Source organism: Podarcis raffonei, chromosome 7 (assembly GCF_027172205.1).
Source record: "Podarcis raffonei isolate rPodRaf1 chromosome 7, rPodRaf1.pri, whole genome shotgun sequence".
Taxonomy (NCBI): domain Eukaryota; kingdom Metazoa; phylum Chordata; class Lepidosauria; order Squamata; family Lacertidae; genus Podarcis; species Podarcis raffonei.
In genome coordinates, this window is record NC_070608.1 from 15,159,320 (window position 1) to 15,180,982 (window position 21,663).

At 44.6% G+C, this 21,663-nt stretch overlaps 1 protein-coding gene across 1 annotated transcript in view; it reads left to right on the plus strand.

The window, feature by feature from the left end:
• Nucleotides 1-21,202, plus strand: part of HAS2 (hyaluronan synthase 2) — a 42,237-nt gene extending 21,035 nt beyond the window's left edge. Inside the window, exons 2-4 of the mRNA XM_053395370.1 lie at nt 3,382-4,008; nt 14,485-14,586; nt 17,488-21,202. Of these exons, the coding sequence (XP_053251345.1) occupies nt 3,382-4,008; nt 14,485-14,586; nt 17,488-18,417 (1,659 nt within the window). The 3' untranslated portion in view covers nt 18,418-21,202. The remainder of the gene's footprint in view (nt 1-3,381; nt 4,009-14,484; nt 14,587-17,487) is intronic.
• Nucleotides 21,203-21,663: the final 461 nt, after the last annotated feature.

Genomic DNA, 21,663 nt, shown 5'->3' on the forward strand with positions numbered 1-21,663 from the left:
GTCTGACACCTCCTTTCTCTCTCTCTCTTTTAAAAAAGACCTTCTAATATTAGTATAAGCAACATGGAAGAACAGCACAGCTGATGAAGTCACTTTGCGCTTCAAGATTTCTCTAGCAAGTTAAGACTTGAAGCGGGAGGGTATTGTACAACTTTTCTGAGACACTTGTAACAGCCGACTGACAAGTGTACGAATTTTTGGAACTCTTGCTCATAGGTTTTGTCACCTTGGAAAAATGATTGCTCTAGGGTTTTGTTTTTAAAGGGAGCTTATAAACTGTGTGTGTGTGTGTGTGTTTAGGCTTGAAAAAATATGGGGTCACTCTTGGTAGTTTATATTTAAAATGCATGAAAGCATAACAATAGGAATTCCATACCCAAGAAAGGCTGGGTTTCATCTCAAATATTGTTTTGCTGGTGTGTAACGTAATACAGGTATGGTGCATTTCAAATGTACGAAGCATTTAACACACATTTTCTCAGTTCTCCCTCTTACAGTCCTGTAAAGCAGGCAAATTTTATCCCTATGTTGTGGAGGGAACGTTGAGACCAAGAAAACAGATGATCATACGAAACACCTTGTGAATTGATTGCTGTGATGAGCTTTGAACTAGGGAATTGCACACATTAGTTAGCTGCTACACTGTATATTCCTTGTACATGCAATTTATAGGTACTAGGAAGGCTATGAAAAGGACAACACTTTTATATTACACATCATTGGGACTTAGCAGTTCTAGGTCAGAAATCTAACAAGAAGCCTTAATGGGAGCATAGTGTCTAGATCACAAGAAGTATTGAGTACCTCTCTATTCTACTTTTGTCGGACTACACTTTGAGTACTACGTCCAGTTCTGAGCACCACAGTTTAAGACTGATATCAGTAAACTGGAATGTGTCCTGAGGAGAGTGGGAATGGTGCAGAAAAGGGAGTGGAAATCTAGTCTTATGGAGAGAGGTTGAAGGAGTTGCAAGATATGATTAAAAGACCATATGAAAGCCTTTTTTTAAAAAAACAAACCTCATATAAAATTATCAGATATGTTTTCTGTCAACTCAGAGGGTGGTACCCAAGTCAAAGGGATTTATTAGACTAAACATTAGGAAGAGCTTTCTGATGGTACAATCTGTTCAACATTGGACCTGATTGCTTCAAATAGTGCTGGTCTAACCTTCAGTGGAAGCTGGATGGCCACTTATTAGGGATGCTCTAGCAGCAGAGTTCCTACATCAGCAAGGGTTGGACTAGATGCCATTTGAATTCCCTTCCAACCCTCTATGAACTACAAGAGGTAGTTAGAAGCAGGTGGTTATGTTACATCTTGGTACTGCAGGACCAGGGAGAGCTCCCAGAGACTACAGGAGTTACATCCCAAATGGGAAAGATAATTTAAAGGGACAGCACCTTGGAATTGAGCCATGCAATGTGGCACCACTGAATGGGTTTAGACTGCGGCCACTGCCAATTTCTATTCCTTGGACAAAATGTTTGATCTGCCAGTCCCTGGTTCAATCTCCTAACTTGATTCCTGAGGGGCTCAAGGATCTCCTAGGTAGACAATCCTGGTTCAAGTCCATAAATAAGAGGTGTAGTCATATGAGGAGAGGGATAAGATACACCATAGTTTGTAGGAATTGGCAATTTCCTGCTTAAGTGAGCCATTATCCACTAGTGTGTTTTTCTTGTTTTGCATTTTGGTCTGTGCAACATAAAATACAGCCGTAAAAAGGACCCTTAATGCACATCTGTCTCAGAGGAGATAAGCAGAATTGCATCCAGAAATATAGTTTGCTTGCGTCTTCTCTGCAGCTGCTTTCAATTGTCCTCTGGTTGTACCCTACATGAACCAGGTCACGTTGACCTAAGAAAACAATGCGATGTGGGGCACTGTGGTGCTGATCCAGATAAACCCAGGTCATTTAGAGCCCTTGCATTTGTAGGGGAGCAGAACATCAAATGGGGGGAATCAAGGGTGAATGACAGTGACTTGCATTTTTTTCTGCTTTTGCTCTTATTTGCAAGGCATTTTAAGTAGACGTGCAGGGACCTGAGACCTGCTATGTTCCCCTGGCACACACAGTTGCAAATACCCAGTTGCCACTGTCCAACATATGGAAGACCATCACATCCCACCATGGAGCCCATAACAAAGCAATGGTTTATCTGGTGATTATTGCCTGGGCTTGTAGCACAAGATCCACTCAACAGGTATCACAGACAGGACTAAGTAGCAAGTACAAAAGTTTATTGACAAAACCTAACTTTTCCCAAGATATTCTATAGAAACGCTTTGGGAATTTTGAACTACATTTCTCCTGGTGAAGAAGTAGCTTTTATAAGCTCAAAACATGATTCATTTGGCTCTGTTGTTAATGCAGCATCCAAGATAGATAAATACGCGCCAGCATTTTATGTAGTTTGAGTAGAACTATAACCAGATTGCACATGATTGTTTGCAATGATTCTACCATTATTGCTCCCTGTTTTTTCAATATTACATATGTCCCCCCTCAATCAGAATCTGGAAGCTATAACTTGCAGCTTATAGCTGTGTCTTAGGTGTCATAAACCTGTTTCCCTCTATCTAGCTGTGGGGAACTTGTAGCCCTTCAGATGTTGTTGGTGAGGCTACCTGACCTCCCTGTGGTTGAGTCGATGCTGCATACCAGGATGGAGAAGGGAAGGGGCAGAGGTTGTGGCGAGTTCAGTGCAAATGCGCAGGTGGAGCCTACCTAGTGCTCCCGTCTGCCTGTTTGCACCGCACCAGCCTCACTGCCCCCGTACCCCAGAATGCAACAGCAACTCAGGCAGAGAAAGATCAGGTAAGCGGTGTAGCCTTGCCATGCAGTCCACTACTACTCCATCTCCCATCATCCCTGACTATTGAATACATCAGTTAGGGAGTTGGAGTCCAACAAGTGCCACAGGTTTCCTTAAAGGTAAAGGGACCCCTGACCATTAGGTCCAGTCGTGGCCGACTCTAGGGTTGCGACACTCATCTCGCTTTATTGGCCAAGGGAGCCGGCGTACAGCTTCCGGGTCATGTGGCCAGCATGACTAAGCCGCTTCTGGTGAACCAGAGCAGCGCACGGAAACGCCATTTACCTTCCCGCCAGAGCAGTACCTATTTATCTACTTGCACTTTGTTGTGCTTTCGAACTGCTAGGTTGGCAGGAGCAGGGACTGAGCAATGGGAGCTCACCCCGTCGCGGGGATTTGAACCGCCAACCTTCTGATCGGCAAGTCCTAGGCTCTGTGGTTTAACCCACAGCGCTACCTGCATCCCAACAGGTTTCCTTATCCCTGCCTTAAACTAACCTGATCATCTCTTTTATCCAGAAGTATGCTTAAGTAACAATGACCTGTCTTGATCCATTGCAGATGCATTGCGAGAGGTTTCTATGTATCTTGAGAATACTTGGAACCACACTCTTTGGGGTGTCCCTCCTGCTTGGGATCTCCGCTGCTTACATTGTTGGCTACCAGTTTATCCAAACGGACAACTATTACTTCTCCTTTGGACTCTACGGCGCCATTCTGGCATCGCACCTCATCATCCAAAGCCTGTTTGCCTTCCTCGAACACAGGAAAATGAAACGGTCTCTTGAGACGCCAATCAAGCTGAACAAAACTGTTGCCCTTTGCATTGCTGCCTACCAGGAGGACCCCAACTACTTAAGGAAATGTTTACTTTCCGTGAAAAGGCTCACCTACCCTGGAATTAAGGTGATTATGGTCATCGATGGGAATTCTGAAGATGACGTTTACATGATGGACATTTTTAGCGAAATCATGGGCAGGGATAAGTCTGCTACTTACGTCTGGAGGAATAACTTCCACCAGAGAGGCCCGGAGGAGACGGAAGAGTCACATAAGGAGAGCATGCAGCACGTCACTCAGCTGGTCCTGTCCAACAAAAGTGTCTGCATCATGCAAAAATGGGGCGGGAAAAGAGAAGTGATGTACACAGCGTTCAAAGCACTGGGGAGAAGCGTGGATTATGTGCAGGTAGGTATGAAAAAGCCCTTCTTCAATGCCAAGTATAACAAGCCTCCAAAGAAAGCAGGTCTTGTACATCTTGTGCTGGACGTTGCAGCGCGTAGCCTATCCTAGTCCCTCGGTGAACAGAGCGCCCCTTTCACTCTCCATTTGGAAAACAGCAGGGCTGTTGAAAAGCTTTAGCTTCTGAAATAGTTAAGGCTGGTCAGATAGTACACAGTGACACGTCATGCTGGTGCAGGGCCAGTTTTAAGGGGATGGGCAGAACCTGACACTGAGCTGTGCAGTTACTTAACTTAGAAGCGTTCACAAACCATAACAAATTCAGACACCAGTGCACCGGGTGTGTGTGTGTGGCCCTTACGTGCCAAGGCCCCGTGACCCGCAGTTCCCTAATGGACAATAAACACATGGACATGAGTGTTTTGGTTTATGGGTTCAAATAGGCCACAACTTTATTGGTTACAGATGTGAGCAGTTTGGCTTAGGCATTGGGTGGAGCCAGGCTAGATCTCTACTCCAACCAGCCGGCAGGAAGTCCATCTAAGAGTAAACCACCAATAGGGGGGAACCCTATGACGTACATCAAATAGGGGCACCCCAAGGGGTTCCCACTGGGGTTGTGACATGGCCCTAGCCGAGGTCCAACAGAATTGGACAAAATCCACACCCCTGGATCCCTTTAACAGGATACCCTTACTGAGAGGGGCAGGCAAAGGCTACAACCTCCCCTCCATCCAAACAAAGGCTTACCCAATGCCTAACCTCAATGCCTAACCTCACAAAGAGATTACCTTACCATATTCTTTGCATACTGGACCTTAACTCATGGTCCAGTATGCAATGAATATGGTAAGGGGAGCACCCCAAAACCTGCAAATAATATCTACGATTACCTGGACCCCGAAGCATCACCAGTTTGAAATTGGGACAAACATTGTGGCAGCCATTTCTTCTCTGAATGATATTTTCCCCCCAACCATATTTTTTAAAGCAGGGATAGATTCTTTGCCTCTGTTTACACATACTTCTGTTTACCATATCTGTTTATTGGCAGTTGTTTCTAAATCCGTAGATTAATCACTTGCTGAATTACATAACCTGCAACAGCAGTTACTTACCTGCCCTATCACCTGTGTTACTGGGAAGAAGAAGGGAGAGGTGGTGGTTTGGCCAGCGCAGTGCAAATGCGCTGGCAGAGCCAACCTGTGTTGCAGCCAAGTGCGTTTGCATTCTGCCGACCTCACGGACCACTCACTCACGGCCATCTCACCCTTCCCAGTACACTGCAGTGATGCAGGTGACAGGAGGTCAGGTAAGCACCACTGTCCTACTTTGCTGACCACTGCTGGTAACCTGTATGATGGCTACTAGCAGAAGCAGCTTGCGAATGAATCAGGGTTATAAGACTGCAAAGACAGCAGTTACAGCCTCTCAGTGGGCTGTTGGTCTGAAGAAGAGCATTGCAGTTTGAGTGTGGGTTGCTCTTTACTTGTCTCACGTAACTGTTTCAGAGGGGATCCCCCACTATCTATTAGCTTACATCATTAGGGGAAATGCTCTGTTTCTGGGAACTTACTTGAATTCAAGCCAATTCCTACAAAAGGAGAAAGCGATGGAGCTACACTAGGGAGTTCCCGACGAGGAACTCTGAACTGCAGCTGATCCTAGCAGAGCTCCCAGTCGGAAACAAAAAGTCCCACTTACAAAGGGACACTCTGGGTTTCAGTTTTAAGTGCCCAGCTGTTCCTTTGTAGCTGCATCCAGAGGTACCCCATCCCTATGATTGGGTATGGGGCACAGTTTGTCAGAAGCAGCTCAGCAAGCAAACTTGACTCACACCAGGCCCAATTTACACCCACAGTACAGAGGTTTCACCACTGCTGAGCTACAGGAAGTAGTGCGACTCATGCAACACGTTGGCGATTAATATACACAGAATGATAAATTATACATTCTTTATCAACCTTCTCAGAAAAATACAAAACATTAAACAAAGCCACAGAGACTTGCGAACTACCCAACCTAAGATGCATGTCTGGTTTCAATGGGTTTTTCAAATGCTTAACTCAGTCTTTTAGATAAGTTCCTGCAGATACCAACAAAAGGTAAGTTCGGTGTTATTCACAATACCGAGAGATGCTAGTGGAGTTGTAGATAGATGTTAATGAAGTTGTAGACGACAGGGTGCCGGCGTTTTGCACCTGTTTTGCCCTGGCAGTCCAAGTAATCAAGAGGCCGCTGTTCACCCCCGATGGGTCCCTTTTACTGTGGCTTGCAGGTAGCACACTCCCAAGATAGTTTCCCAGGCTTCTTCAGTGGTCTAATCTCAAAGTCTCGATTCGTATAATGATATTCAATCTTATAGAAAATACCGTATTTTTCGCTCTATAACACGCACCTGACCATAACACGCACATCGTTTTTAGAGGAGGAAAACAAGGGAAAAAACATTCTGAATGAAACAGTGGATGTATCATTTTTGTGCTTCATGCTGTGGCCACAGACATGTGATCTGATGGTGAATTTGGGGTGACCCAATGCAAAGATCCTGAGGATCCATGTAGATCCATGCTTTGTAACCACATTTTTGCACCATTGCAGCCCCAGGCAACAGTGGGTGCATGATTTTTGGGGGGTAGGCTGTAGCCATGGACATGCTATGTGATCTGATGGTGAATTTGGGGTGACCCAATGCAAAGATCCTGAGGATCCATGTGGATCCATGCTTTTTAACCACATTTTAAGTGGGGAGGGAAGGAAAAACACAGAAGGGACAAGGAGCAGGAGAGGGGTGTGCAGAGAAGCAGCTGGCTAAGAATGCAGGAGAGGGGTATAACGGGAGGGAGGAAAGGAAGGCAAAAGTTTTCCCTCACCTACCCACCCAAGCCAGCCATCTCTCTCTCTCTCTCTCTCTCTCTCCCCCTCCTGCATGTTTTCAGCAGCACCAGAGCACAGAGACGACACTCTGCTTTCCCCTCTGCTTGCCTGGAAGGGAGGGGCTTTCCCTGCTCTTTGTTCCATTTGAGCAAACACAGCAAGGAAACAGAGGAGGGTGGGCAGTAAGACCCTGAGGCAGAATGCAGGAAAGCAGCCGCTTCCTCTTTTCAGGTTTCCCTTCTCCGAGACGCGCGATTTGATTTTTGCCTGATTTTTTTTGCCTCCCCTCGCGCCATTTGGCTCCAGGGACCACACATTCGCTCAATAACACGCACAGACATTTCCCCTTCCTTTTTAGGAGAAAAAATCTGCGTGTTATAGAGGGAAAAATACGGTACTCTTTCTTGGCTTAAGCTTAAGAGACTGATTTGCTGAGCTACAGGAAGTAGCAAGTTAACATGGAGAAATGGAAGGGACGAGAGGCTGGGACTGAGTGGGAAAGGTTATGCTTTCTGTGCAGAAAAGTCCTAGTTTCAACCCCAGCATCTCCAGGGAGGAGATTCCTGTGTGAAACACAGGTGATCGGGGGGGCATCTTGCCCTCAGGATTGTGGGTGTGACATCACACGCACATGCCTCCCCACAGCCAGCAAGGCACCCTTTTCCATAGGGAGGAGCTCAGAGACTCTGCCTCCACATCTGAGCCCCATTCCCAGAAAAGGATGCCCCACTCAATGGTTGCAGAGGGTGGAGCTGAACTACTTCTCTCGGAGGCAGCACCGCTGCCACCTGTCGGCTTTTCTCATTGACTTTGTGGGTGTTTGCCCCCCCCCCACAATTCTATATTATTGTGGGTGCCAGGGCACCCTTGGCCCACTGGAACTGGCTCCTATGGAGGTGTTTCAGTGGCAGCAAGTTTAGATGATAGTAGATGAGATAGTCCCATAACCTGACTGTACAAGAGTGTCCTATGCTGTTATGAAGGGGTTGACCAACCCCCTATCTCTGGCAATCTTTTTCTGCCTCAGTTGCTTTTAAGCAAAAAATATATAATGGGTACCCAATCCAATGGGATTGAAGTTGCCTCGCTGTGTTATTTAACTAGGCCAGTTTCTTAACTGGTGTAAAAAAACCTGCCTTCGTTGAAAGCATCATTCGTGTTGCTGCTGCTTGCAAATAAGGTCTCTCTTAGAAAGGTCATGGAATCTTAGAGCTCGAAGGGACTCTAGGGTTATCTAGTCCAACCCCCTGCCATGCAGGAATCTCAGCTAAAGCATCCATGACAGATGGCCATCCAACCTATGTTTAAAAGCCTCCAAGGAAGAATACGATAATCTTTATCATCTTTATTGTCATTGTCCCATACAGAACAATGAAATTGAAAAAATCTACATAAGACATTCAAAACCAACAAGCCTCCTATCCCAGCTATCCCAACCTAGTTAGCCCCCTAAAAACTCTGATACCCCATTTTTAAATACAATATACTCCCATAGACACTCCTTACACTGCGTAAAGGACCCCTGACAGTTAAGTCCAGTCGCAAATGACTCTGGGGTTGTGGCGCTCATCTCGCGTTACAGGCCGAGGGAGCCAGCGTTTGTCCACAGACAGTTTTTCCGGTTCATGTAGCCAGCATGACCAAGCCGCTTCTGGTGCAACAGAACACTGAAACCATAGCAGCGCACGGAAACACCGTTTACCTTCCTGCCAGAGCAGTACCTGTTTATCTACTTGCACTTTGACGTGCTTTCGAACTGCTAGGTTGGCAGGAGCTGGGACCGGGCAACAGGAGCTCACCCCGTCGCAGGGATTCGAACCGCCGACCTTCTGATCGGCAAGCCCAAGAGGCTCAGTGGTTTAGACCACAGCGCCACTAGTAAATGCTCATGACTTCCCTCAAAGAATACTGGGAGCTGTAGTTTGTTGTGGGTGCTGAGAGATTTTGGGAGAAGCTCATTCCCCTCGCAGAACTACAGATCTCAGAGTGGTATAACAATCAAGGGAAACTGGCTCTGTGTGAGGGGAGTAGACGTCTCTTTAACAGCTCTCAACACCCACAACAAGGAGCTCCCATAATTATTTGGGGGTAGCCATGATGGTTTAAAGTGGTATCGTGGTACTTTAAACATATGGTGTGAATGTGGCCTATAGGGACATTCTTCTCCCTCCCTCCCTCCCTCTTTCTGTCTCTTGGCCCCAGTCTACCTCTCTTGAGTTTTTGTAAGGATAAAACGGGGGCAACCCACGCCCATGTATTCCTCCCCAAAGCTCAACGGCAATTATAAATACAAGTAGCCTGCGTGAGTTAGTTCTTTGTTTGTAAGCTTTTTGCCCCTTCCATTTTACCAGGCCTAGTAAGGAAAGTGTGTGTGGGGGGGGTATGTCTATGTCAGATGCAGCCCAGCTGGCAAATAATCCTTGCCTGCAGCTTGTACTTTGCACAGGGGGTGGGTGGGTACTGCCTAATTCATTTTTAAGTGAACGGTGTCACTGAGGCTTTAAAGGCCAAGCTTTTTGCCTTGAGTGAGGTAATGCAGCTGTAAAGGATGAAGCCAACACTCTTTGGCTGAGGGATCTCTCCTGTTTGTATTTCTAAGCTCCCCTCCTCCTCCCCACCCAGCCACCGCCGCCTTCTCCCTGCTTCTTAACAAGTTTTTATAGGGCTTTAAAATCTCTCCATTTTCGCAGACTCTGCCAATCCTTTGAGATGCTCTTTCTGAGCAGCAAGAGCATCTGTTTGCATATGAGTGCCTCAGAGTTTCTCACAGAATGAATCATGGCCTCGGATCCCAGCAATACATCTGGCAAAGGGGGGAGGGAAAGTTTTTAAGAAGTGTTATTGAGGTTTTTTAAAGCAGCAACTTTTTAATGTTTTGATTCACTATTAATAATTTCATTTCTAGCCTCAGGTGGCAGATATGGTTCTTCCACTCTCCATAGCATCCTCACAGCAACCCTGTGAGGGAGGTTGAGCTGAGAGTCAGTGACTAGCCCAAGGTAAGGGTAAAGAGACCCCTGACCATTAGGTCCAGTCATGGCCGACTCTGGGGTTGCGGCGCTCATCTCGCTTTATTGGCCGAGGGAGCCGGCGTACAGCTTCCGGGTCATGTGGCCAGCATGACTAAGCTGCTTCTGGCAAACCAGAACAGCGCACGGAAACGTCGTTTACCTTTCTGCCGGAGTGGTACCTATTTATCTACTTGCACTTGACGTGCTTTCGAACTGCTAGGTTGGCAGGAGCAGGGACCGAGCAATGGGAGCTCACACCGTTGTGGGGATTCGAACCGCCGACCTTCTGATCGGCAAATCCTAGGCTCTGTGGTTTAACCCACAGCGCCACCCGCGTCCTAAGCCCAAGGTAGGGATGGGGGAAATATTGAATTCAGTTCTCATTTAAAAGTGAATTTACCTAAATTGCACTTTGCGAAACTGTACACAAACCAAAACACATCTGTCCTCTGTAATTCACACCACTCTGAATTTTGCAACGCAGTTCTCCCACCAAGTAATTTGTACAAAAATGCATATTCTAGAGTAAAGTGTGGATATAAATGTCTATATTAGTGAAAATAGCATGGAAACATACGTTCTGTTGGGGAAAACAGCGTTGTGAAATGGTGCATAGGAGGAGAAGGGCGTACAAAAACTGCTTATCCGGATAAATTTGCGCTAAAATGCTTACAATTTTTCATGAGGGTTTTTAAAAAAAATGTAAACCAATTTTGAAATGGGGAGAACCAAACTTAAGACTGAAAAAAATGGGGGGGGGGGCAGACACACCCAGAGAAACCAAAATGGGCAGATTTTTCCTGTTCCTAGCTCCATGGCAAAATAGGGATTTGAACTCTGGTCTCCCAGGTCCTATGACACCACATTAGCTCTTTCAAATAAGTGAGCTTTATCATAAATATCATGGAATATGGCTACCCAATGCTTCACAGAGCTTGCTTGTTAATGTACCTGCTGTATGACACACCTGACGTCCAAGGCAAAGCAGAATCTTCACATTGTGATACACTAAAAACCCTAACTGGTCTGGTTCTTCCCCTTATTAGTATTTTGAAGGCTGATTTTGTTGCCAAATGGACAAAAAGGCACCTCTAATGGTCTCTAAGCCCATATGCAAATGACTGTAATCCCCCCCCCACTTCTAAATGAAGAGGGTACAGATTTGTAGATTTACCATATTTTTCGCTCGATAACACGCACCTGACCATAACACGCACATAGTTTTTAGAGGAGGAAAACAAGAGAAAAAAATTCTGAATGAAACAGTAGATGTATCATTTTTCTGCTTCATGCTGTGGCCACAGACATGTGATTTGACGGTGAGTTTGGGGTAGCCCAATGCAAAGATCCTGAGGATCCATGTGGATCCATGCTTTGTAACCACGTTTTTGCACCATTGCAGCCCCAGGCAACAGTGGGTGTGTGATTTTTTTTGGTGCAGGCTGTAGCCATGGGCATGCTATGTGATCTGATGGTGAATTTGGGGTGACCCAATGCAAAGATCCTGAGGATCCATGCGGATCCGTGCTTTGTAACACGTTTTTGCACCATTGCAGCCCTGTTTTTGCATCAGATCATTGCTATGTGATCTGATGGTGAATTTGGGGTGACCCAATGCAAAGATCCTGAGGATCCATGTGGATCTGTGCTTTGTAACCACGTTTTAAGTGGGGAGGGAAGGAAAAACATAGAAGGGACAAGGAGCATGAGAGGGGTGTACGGAGAAGCAGCTGGCTAAGAATGCAGGAGAGGGGTTTTACCGGTGGGAGGAAAGGAAGGCAAAAGTTCCCCACCCACCCACCCACCCACCCACCCACCCAAGCCAGCCATCTCTCTCTCTCTCTCTCTCTCTCTCTCTCTCTCTCTCTCTCCCACCTGCATGTTGCCTGCAAGTCCCTAGGAATTAGAAGGAAGGACGCTCTGCTTTCCCCTCTGCTTGCTTGGAGGGGAGAGGTTTTCTCTGCTCTTTGTTCCGTTTGAGCAAACACAGTAACGAAACAGAAAAGGGTGGGCAGTAAGACCCTGAGGCAGAATGCAGGAAAGCAGCAGCTTCCTCTTTTCAAGGCTTCCCTTCTCCGGACGATTTGATATTTGCCTGATTTTTGCCTCACACCAGTCGGCTCCAGGGACCACACATTCGCTCAGTAACACGCACAGACATTTCCCCTTACTTTTTAGGAGAAAAAATCTGCGTGTTATAGAGGGAAAAATACGGTAGTCAATGGGAAAGGTGTATTTACATTCATATTTCTGTATTCATGCCTTTCATGCCGGCTATGAATAGAACTGCTTTCCACCCAGTAATCTATTGGTCTAACTGGGAAACTAATGAATGGCAGTCAGAAACATTAATAAACACTCTTTATATCAGGCTCCCCTATAACCTGTTAGCACCACCCTTGGCTCTGTCCCTTGACCTATCAGATTCACCTAGGGTCACTGTCAGGTCTATGACCTGCTCCTGGTGAAGTTGGCGATAAAAGGCCTGGGTTTGAATTCCTGCTTGAGCTGCGAAGTTTCACTATGTGATCTGGTCATGACTGGTCAGCTCAACAGGGTTGTTTTGAGGATAACTGGGGAGGAGGAAGGATAGGCCCAAGTGAATGTTACCCAGAGCTCATTAGAGGAAGGCTTAGAATAGAAACATTTGCAACAATTAGTGGGTGGAAGGAACTTTCAATTTCAATTCTCTCCGTTGCTCGTTTTTCCAATATTAAATTTGCTTCTCCAGATTTCTGCAGCATTTTTCAAAGCAATCCTCATGAAAATTCATTCAGTGTCACATGGAAGGAGGGAACAAGCTTGTTTTCTCCTTCTCCAGAGGGTAGGACTCGAACCACTGGTTTCAAGTTACAATAAAGGAGATTTCTGACTAAAACTTTCTGACCATAAGAGCTGTTACAACAGTGGAACAGTCTCCCCTGGGAGGTTGTGGACTTTCCTTCCTTTTTAAGCAGAGGTTGGGTGTCCATCTGTCATGGATGCTCTATCTGAGACTTCTGTGTTGCTACAATTCTGTGAGTCTGTGTCCCTAGAGGTTGGGGAGACCAGCAGCAAAACGGGGCATCGGAACTGAGGCTGATGCTCCTTGTGGGGTGCCACCTGAGGCAGCCATGTCACTCAGCCTCACGGTTGTGCTGGTTTTGCTCTGTCTCCTGCCCTTAAGTGAGCATCCGCTGCCATGATCATTTTACTCAACAACAACTCTTTTCAAAGGAGAAGAAAGCCATACCTGCAGAACATTTCAAACATGCTAGAAATGAGATCAGAATATCCTTTGAAACAATAGGTAAAGGTAAAGGGACCCCTGACCATTAGGTCCAGTCGTGACCGACTCTGGGGTTGCGGCGCTCATCTCACTTTATTGGCCGAGGGAGCCGGCGTACAGTTTCCGGGTCATGCGGCCAGCATGACTAAGCCGCTTCCGCCAAACCAGAGTAGCGCACGGAAACGCCGTTTAGCTTCCCACCAGAGCGGTACCTATTTATCTACTTACACTTTGATGTGCTTTCGAACTGCTAGGTTGGCAGGAGCAGGGACTGAGCAACGGGAGCTCACCTGGTCACGGAGATACGAACCGCCAACCTTCTGATCGGTCAGTCCTAGGCTCTGTGGTTTAACCCACAGTGCCACCCGCATCCCTTTTGAAACAATACCAGAGCATAATAACCACAAGCAGAGCAACATTAAATGCTATAAAATGCAAGTGTGCGATTATGAGAAACAGTTCTATAGGCGTCTTTGTGAATGAGGAGCGCTCCATGAAATGCAGGTTCAAAGAGATCTGGTTGGCAGAATCAGCTTCTGGAATCATATATACATGAATGGCTAAACCTTCTGTGAGTGAAAAAAAAAGGGGCTATCGTATTTCTTCCCAGATCCTCTGCCAATTTTTATAAGCATCTGTAGGTTCACTCATCATTCATTCCCCCCTTAGGACAGCGGGAAACTTTTGAACTGGGGGCACCAAATGCATCCGGTTTCCTTCTGTCAAATGGGATCAGGAAAAGTGCAGAACACCCGCAAAGTCCCCCCCCCCAACACACACACACACACACAAACACACACTCTTCTCCATGCCCCATCTCATGAACACGGTCCTTGTTCAAAGAAGTTGATCCAATGTGCTAATTAAATAAATACCTCTGATTCTGAGAACAGACATTTCTTTATAGCCACAGTACTCACACAACTGCTGTTACATTTAAAGGGTATGCCTGCTAGCTTGACACAAATAGGGTTTAAAAGGAGGAACTCTGCAGATTCTGGTGGGAAGTGTTTTAGAGCGAGCGGAGTCAGATGTGAGGGAACAAAGAGGATCTTTAAGCCTTACAATGTGAAAAAGTGCATAGCTGAAATTTGCAGTTAAAAATTGAAATCTGCCAAAGGCATCATCCCCTTGTGTGAATGGGGTGACCTTTTTTCAAGTTTTGTAAGTGTTGCTAAGCTTTGCTGCCAACCTGGGTTCCACAACCTGTGATTCGCATGATAGGATTTGTTTCAAAACACACCAATTGTGAAACACATAGTTTTCGGAAGTGCTGACTCTGGTTCCCTTATTAATTCCACATTTACTTGTTTTTCTCGTGGACAGGTTTGCGACTCTGATACAATGCTTGATCCAGCTTCATCGGTAGAAATGGTCAAAGTTTTAGAAGAAGATCCAATGGTTGGAGGCGTTGGGGGAGATGTGCAGGTGAATATAGCAATTTTCAAACTCTGCATCAAAGACTGTATATTTAGGGCCACCTCTATGTGCTCCCTTGCAAGTGAAGATTGATAGTCACGCAGGAAGTCACATGCATATTTTATGTGCACTATGAACATTTCTCCTATAGTGGATGCATTGATCCAGAAGCCACTGGATATCTAGGCTGGATTTGGGAATATTGATCCATGAACTTTGCACAGAAGACATTCCTATGCGATGCCACCATTCATGCATTTACAATATGCTTGCTATTTCATTCCGAGTAGGACATGGTAATACAGGCAACCCTGATTTGCACAAGGGTTGTGTTCTGGGTCATTGTGCATGACATAAGCCCACTCACACCCCCTTTTCTGCCTCCTTTTCCAGCCACTTCCATACCCTGTCACATGTCCTTATTGGTCATTGTCTGTACATGAGCCATGTACCCTCCAACGTTTCGCCAATGAAAATAGGGACGTCCTATTCCGTAATAATATTTATTACTACTGGTTTAGCATTTATAACCCACCCATCTGAATGGGTTGCCCCAGTCACTCTGAGTGGCTTCCAACATATCTAAAAACATGATAAAACATTAAACATTAAAAAAGCACACATCCCTATCCTTCCCCGCCTTCAGATGGTTTGGGGGTTGGATAACTGAGCTTTTCTGTTAATCTGAAAAGCCTAATAATAATAATAAATTTTATTTATACCCCGCCCTCCCCAGCCAAGACCAGGCTCAGGGCTGCTAACACCCGATATAAAACAATTGATTGAAATACAACTTAAAAAACAAGATTAAAATACAATATTAAAACATCAAAACATTAAAATGCAGCCTCCTTTCAGTGGAAACTCAAATCAAAAACTTTTTTGGAGATGAAAACGTCAAGTCTTCACCAAGGCTAGCTATTCAGACTGGTCCTACATGGGCCAGAAAAAAGCCAGGGAAGTTCCCAAATAGGAGTTCCATCACAGAAAGAGAAAGGAAAAAAGAAGAGGGGGAGGGAATCAAATTGATTCCAAGCCAAAGGCCAAAGGCCAGGTGGAACAACTCTGTCTGGGGCCTGTATAGATAAAATGGGCCCCAATGTAAAGGATCCGGGGCACAAAAGACCGACTGAGACAAGATAATAGAGTGTGCCGATTACAGTGCTGCCAGGCCTAATTCTTACACAATATAGTCCACATGAAGCTTTGACTCTTGGAATCAGTCATTGCATTTCAGGAGACTTATTTGCTCGTAGGGCAAGGTTCAGATTCTAATTATATAGGGGTAAAATAACATGATTAGGAAAGAGCATAAGATGGGTGATCGGGATGGAGTGAGCTGCTGATCTGGCTGTGCTTGGTGTCAATGAGCAGGGGCGTAGGAAGGGGGCTGCAGGGGGTGCGGTGTAATCCCTGAGGGGGCGACAAAATGGCACACACCAGGGGGGCGGCACTTACCAAGCCACGCGTCTCTCCTGGGAGTGACACGGTGGCTCGGGGCCCTGTGCTGCCTGACATCTCTGCCCGCCCCTTGAGCAGATCACCGTGAAGTTGTGCAGTCAAAGTAAAATAAACAAGACCTTGGAAAAAGCCGGAGTCTAGAAATGTACAGAAACCAGAGTACTTTGGTCTGGGGAACTTTGTTGGTTTTGCAGACTCTGAACTTGGAAACGATATGTATGCCTGTGTTCTTTCTGCCATTTGGGGTCTCTTGCAAATGTTCCATTCTGTGTCCAGTGAAGTATTTGTTCAAAATTGGGGTCTAGATGAGAGGGAAGGATGCTGGAAGTAAGAGGAACCCCAAGATAAGGCACTGAGCAATTCCAGGTCTTCTATCGCACAAGGCGGAGCCACACTATCCATTTGAAGCACACCCAACACTCATTGAAAGTGCACTGGTTCCCCCAAGGAATCTTGGGAACTGTAGTCTGTTAAGGATGCTGGGAATTTGTAGCTCCTTGAGGGGAAACTGCAGCTCCCAGGATTGTACTTTAAATGCATGGTGCTGATCTGCACGCAGTTTGAAAACCACTGCCACAAAATATCGGTAACATTGGTATTGTGTGAGAGAGAGCCAACATGAAGTGCAGGATTCTTGCATTGCAGGATTCTATAAAAACATGGGTGGGAGGGAGTAACAGAATATTAAAAATAATGTAAGAATAAAAGAAAATTATTATAAATCAATTTGGAGATAGTATTTAACACCAGTCAGATTAAACCAAATAAACAAGGGATATTCGGTGTTATGTTGGAGGGGATGCCAGGAAACAGGGAATTATGTTCACATGTGGTGGAAGTATAAATATGTAATAAAATAAAATAAAATTGGCAAATGGTGTTTAAGGAGATAACAGAAATCACTGCGTTAAAGCTGACCAAAAGTCCAGAGGTAGCACTATTATCAATTTACAATGAGGTGGAAGGTTCACAGGTTATGAAGAAACTTGCTCACAAATTTATTGACAGCTGCACACATTATTATAGCTAGGAAGTAGAAGGGGAAAGCAGAATATAAAATGGAAGAATGGCATAAAGAGGTGTGGGATATAGCTATTAATGATAAATTAACATGTGCCATTAAGGTAAGGCATGGAATATGCAGGCGAAATTATTTTGAGGAGATATGGAGGGTGTTTGTAGAATTTGTACTGTTAAAATGGAAAGGGGTCAAACCATCGCAAGAGGTGTTGGAATTTTGGGAGGTTGGATGTTAATGGTCTCAGTGGTGGGGTGCACATTTTTATTCTTTTTTCTTTGATTATTACTATGTCAAAATAAAAAAATCGGAAAAAAAATGTGAATGGCAGTATTTTATGACATATACTTTATGGGTTTTGTTTTTTAAAAAAACACAGTTGCATGTTCTTTTTCTTGCTAAAATTTCCTTTTTATTGTTGCTGCTTGCAGATTTTGAACAAGTACGACTCGTGGATCTCCTTTCTCAGCAGCGTTCGATACTGGATGGCGTTTAACATCGAGAGGGCCTGCCAGTCCTACTTTGGCTGTGTGCAGTGCATCAGCGGGCCCTTGGGGATGTACAGGAACGCCTTGCTCCATGAATTTGTGGAAGACTGGTACAATCAAGAATTCATGGGATCTCAGTGCAGCTTTGGAGACGACCGTCATCTCACCAACCGAGTCCTGAGCCTTGGCTATGCAACGAAATACACGGCTCGGTCCAAGTGCCTTACCGAAACGCCCATCGAATATCTCAGGTGGTTGAACCAACAGACCCGCTGGAGCAAGTCCTACTTCCGAGAGTGGCTATACAATGCAATGTGGTTCCACAAGCATCACTTGTGGATGACTTACGAGGCTGTCATCACTGGCTTCTTCCCATTCTTCCTCATTGCCACTGTCATCCAGCTTTTCTACCGGGGGAAGCTGTGGAACATCCTCCTTTTCTTGTTGACAGTCCAGCTGGTGGGCCTTATCAAGTCTTCCTTTGCCAGCTGCCTTAGAGGGAACATTGTCATGGTTTTCATGTCTCTCTACTCAGTGTTGTACATGTCCAGTTTACTGCCGGCAAAGATGTTTGCCATCGCCACCATAAACAAAGCAGGCTGGGGCACGTCGGGCCGGAAAACCATCGTGGTCAACTTCATAGGACTCATCCCGGTCTCCATTTGGTTTACAATCCTCTTGGGCGGCGTCATTTTTACGATATACAAGGAATCCAAAAAGCCATTCACTGAATCGAAACAGACCGTGCTAATCATTGGTACGATACTTTACGCCTGCTATTGGGTGATGCTCTTGACTTTGTACTTGGTCCTCATCACCAAATGCGGAAGGAGGAAGAAGGAACAACAGTACGACATGGTGCTTGATGTATGATTCAACCACTGTGCCTCCCTTAACCCCATTGTTTTTATTTTCTTCTTTTGCTGCCCATGGAATCTTTCTTGTCACACGACGAACCTTCTAGCGTTTGTGGTACTTGAGATCATCAAGGGAAAAGGATCACTGCTGCTGGGACTTGAACATGAACGAATTCATGACCATGCCAAAGCAATAATAATAATAATAATTAAATGTGATTGTGCCTTTTTGTCGGGAAAGGGTGGGGGAGGGGGGAGAAGAAAATCACACGGATTCAACCCATTCCTGTGGGTCGTCTCCCAACGATGCACTTTCTTCTGTTGTGCGTACGCCCAAAAGTGTTAACGTCCTATATACCTCATTGGCCACGCTCATGTGGGCGGACATGGAAGAAAGGGAGATTTGGAGACACAAGCAAAGGATCTGGTAACCCATTTTAGGAACTGCAACCTAATTTATGAACCTTCTTGTTGTTCTGTGACCTTTTTTTTCTAGGAAGGTGTGTGTGTGTGTGTGTGTGTGTGTGTGTGTGTGTGTGTTAGGCTGCAAACTGTAATTCCAAAGTCAAGTTTTTATAAGGGTTTTGATGACCAAGGGTTTGTATTTTTATATAATTGTAATTATTTGTCTCTGTTTACTTTTTACACCAGTCTTTTTTTTAAAAAAAACAAATAAATAAAAACCTCGTATTTTATATTTCTGCCAAAAAGTACACTATTTTCACCCCTCCCCGCCACTCTTACAGTCTCTCTCGCTTTCCCCCCTCTAAATAGGCTTTGAAAAACTCCTCCTTAAAAAAAAGAAAGAAAAAGACTTGCCCACAATGTGAAAATGGTTTGCTGATTTGAGTTTTCCCCCCTCCCTCTATTGAAAGAAGAATTTTTTAAAAGTCTCTGTATTTTTAAACTGATGAATGTTTATTTCTGTGAAAGTATTTAAATGTGTGCTTTTGACTTTATTTGAGGGGTGGAAGGGAAAATTAACATCATTGTCAATTTTTGGAGGCAAAATCTTTGTGCGCGCAAGGAATAGCACAATCCCCAGGATATTCTCCTGCTTGAACCCCCATTGAAATCAATGGGAGCTGCGTTAAGTGATCACAAACAGCTTCAGTGGCACCATTTGGGCAGATGTCCAGTGCCCCACATAGCAGAATGATTAGAGTGAGAGGACAAAAACACCAGGTTTGACTTAACCAAATATTGACGTCGCAATGAGACCGTTAAATCCAGAGCCCAAAATTCCACCTCCGGTTCTGCACAGCTCCCACCAATTTCAGTGCGAATTGCGGAGGAGAACTTTCTGCGGGATTGGGCCCACAAAGGCCAATGGGATAGATACGTGCAATCTTTTTCTCCTCCCCATAAAATTTTTCTAAGAGGAAACTTATAACCCTCTGCCAGATGATACATAGGCATTAAAAGCAGTCTTCCATCCCACTACCTGGGTGCCGAATGCTATATATATGAAAACATAGTGTTGTCGGAGTGAAACTCTTGGTTTCCAGTTTAGAAAATATGTAAAGATGAGTGAAATCCTAGTCGCATATCTTGGTTTGTTCAAATTGAGTTATGCCAACCCAGTGAGAAAATCCTTTCCAGTCTAGAATGGAAGCTGTTGGCAGTTCATTAGCTTCCAGAGAAAACTATTGGGATAGGTCCTGTCTAAAGCAAAGCTTTAGTCCCATTGAAATCAATGGGATTTATGTGAACCTTGACTTAACTTGTCCAAATTGATTTCAATGAGCTAAAGCATGAGTAACATATAGCAGAATCCCATACATATCAACTCAGAATTACCATATTTTTCCGGGTATAAGACTAGGTTTCCCCCCTAAGAAATAATATAAAATATTAGGGGGCGTCTTATACACTGATAGTACCAAAGGGTGGACTTTTCTTAAATCTGAGTCCCCCAAAATAGGGGGCATCTTATACATGGGGGCGTCTTATAGACGGAAAAATAAGGAAAGTCCCACTGACTTCAGTGGGGTTTATTCCCAGGTGAATGTGTATTAGATTACATCTTAAATCTGGATCCAACCTAATGGAAGAATAACACGAATCTCTACACCTCTGTGCTGTAGGAATTCCTTCCATCCCCAATGATGTACCCATCAAAGTTTTTATTATTATTATTATTATTATAAGAATGCCTAAAAATACATTTTTTAAAAAGAGGAAAATATGGGCCCCAATTCCTGCATAGGCAAATTAATGTAATATTAATCCCTAAGAATATTTTTTAAAAAGCGGAAGAGTATCAACAACATACTGATCTATATTTTATTCTTATTTTTTTTTACATGGACCATCACTCTGGTAGAATGGAAGCTCATCTGGTTGTTTTGGGGGATATATGGTTGTCTTCCTTAAAATGCAGATATGACTTTGATTTTTCTGCTGTGGAATGTGTAACACCCATACTACCTTGTCTGATGATACAGAGATCATGTTTGCTCGCAAAATTTGCCTTAATTTGCTTACAACTGGGGGAGAAAATCGATCCTTTTTGGTGACCAAATGGATCAGTATTAAATTTTCTTTTTTTAAAAAAACAACAACCATGCAAATGACACAAATGGGGAAAAAAGAAAAGAAACTTGACTTTTGCCTTTTAACTATTTATATTGTATAAGTTAAAGCTTTGGGGTAACAACGTTCAAGTGTCAAATAAAAATCCTCTCATTCTTTAAAGGATTGAAATAATTGCCTGTATTTATTCTAGCAATTATTCAATGCATTTCAAGTATAGGTTGTTTAGTACAATTGTTACTTTAATAAATAAAATATTTTTGATACGATTGTGAGCAGTTGGTGTTCTTTCCTGAGTTTTGTACATGTATTTTTAAAAGGAGCCCAAATCTACCATGTAGGGTCTGCATAGCAGCTGGTTTTATATATGCAACCAACACGAACGTGATGGCATTTGTATCACAATGCTCACCTGGTCCTATTGTTGACTTTCTTGGTTAGTCGTTTAGTCGTGTCCGACTCTTCGTGACCCCATGGACCAGAACACGCCAGGCACTCCTGTCTTCCACTGCCTCCCGCAGTTTGGTCAAACTCATGCTGGTAGCTTCAAGAACACCATCCAACCATCTCGTCCTCTGTCGTCCCCTTCTCCTTGTGCCCTCCATCTTTCCCAACATCAGGGTCTTTTCCAGGGAGTCTTCTCTTCTCATGAGGTGGCCAAAGTATTGGAGCCTCAGCTTCACGATCTGTCCTTCCAGTGAGCACTCAGGGCTGATTTCCTTCAGAA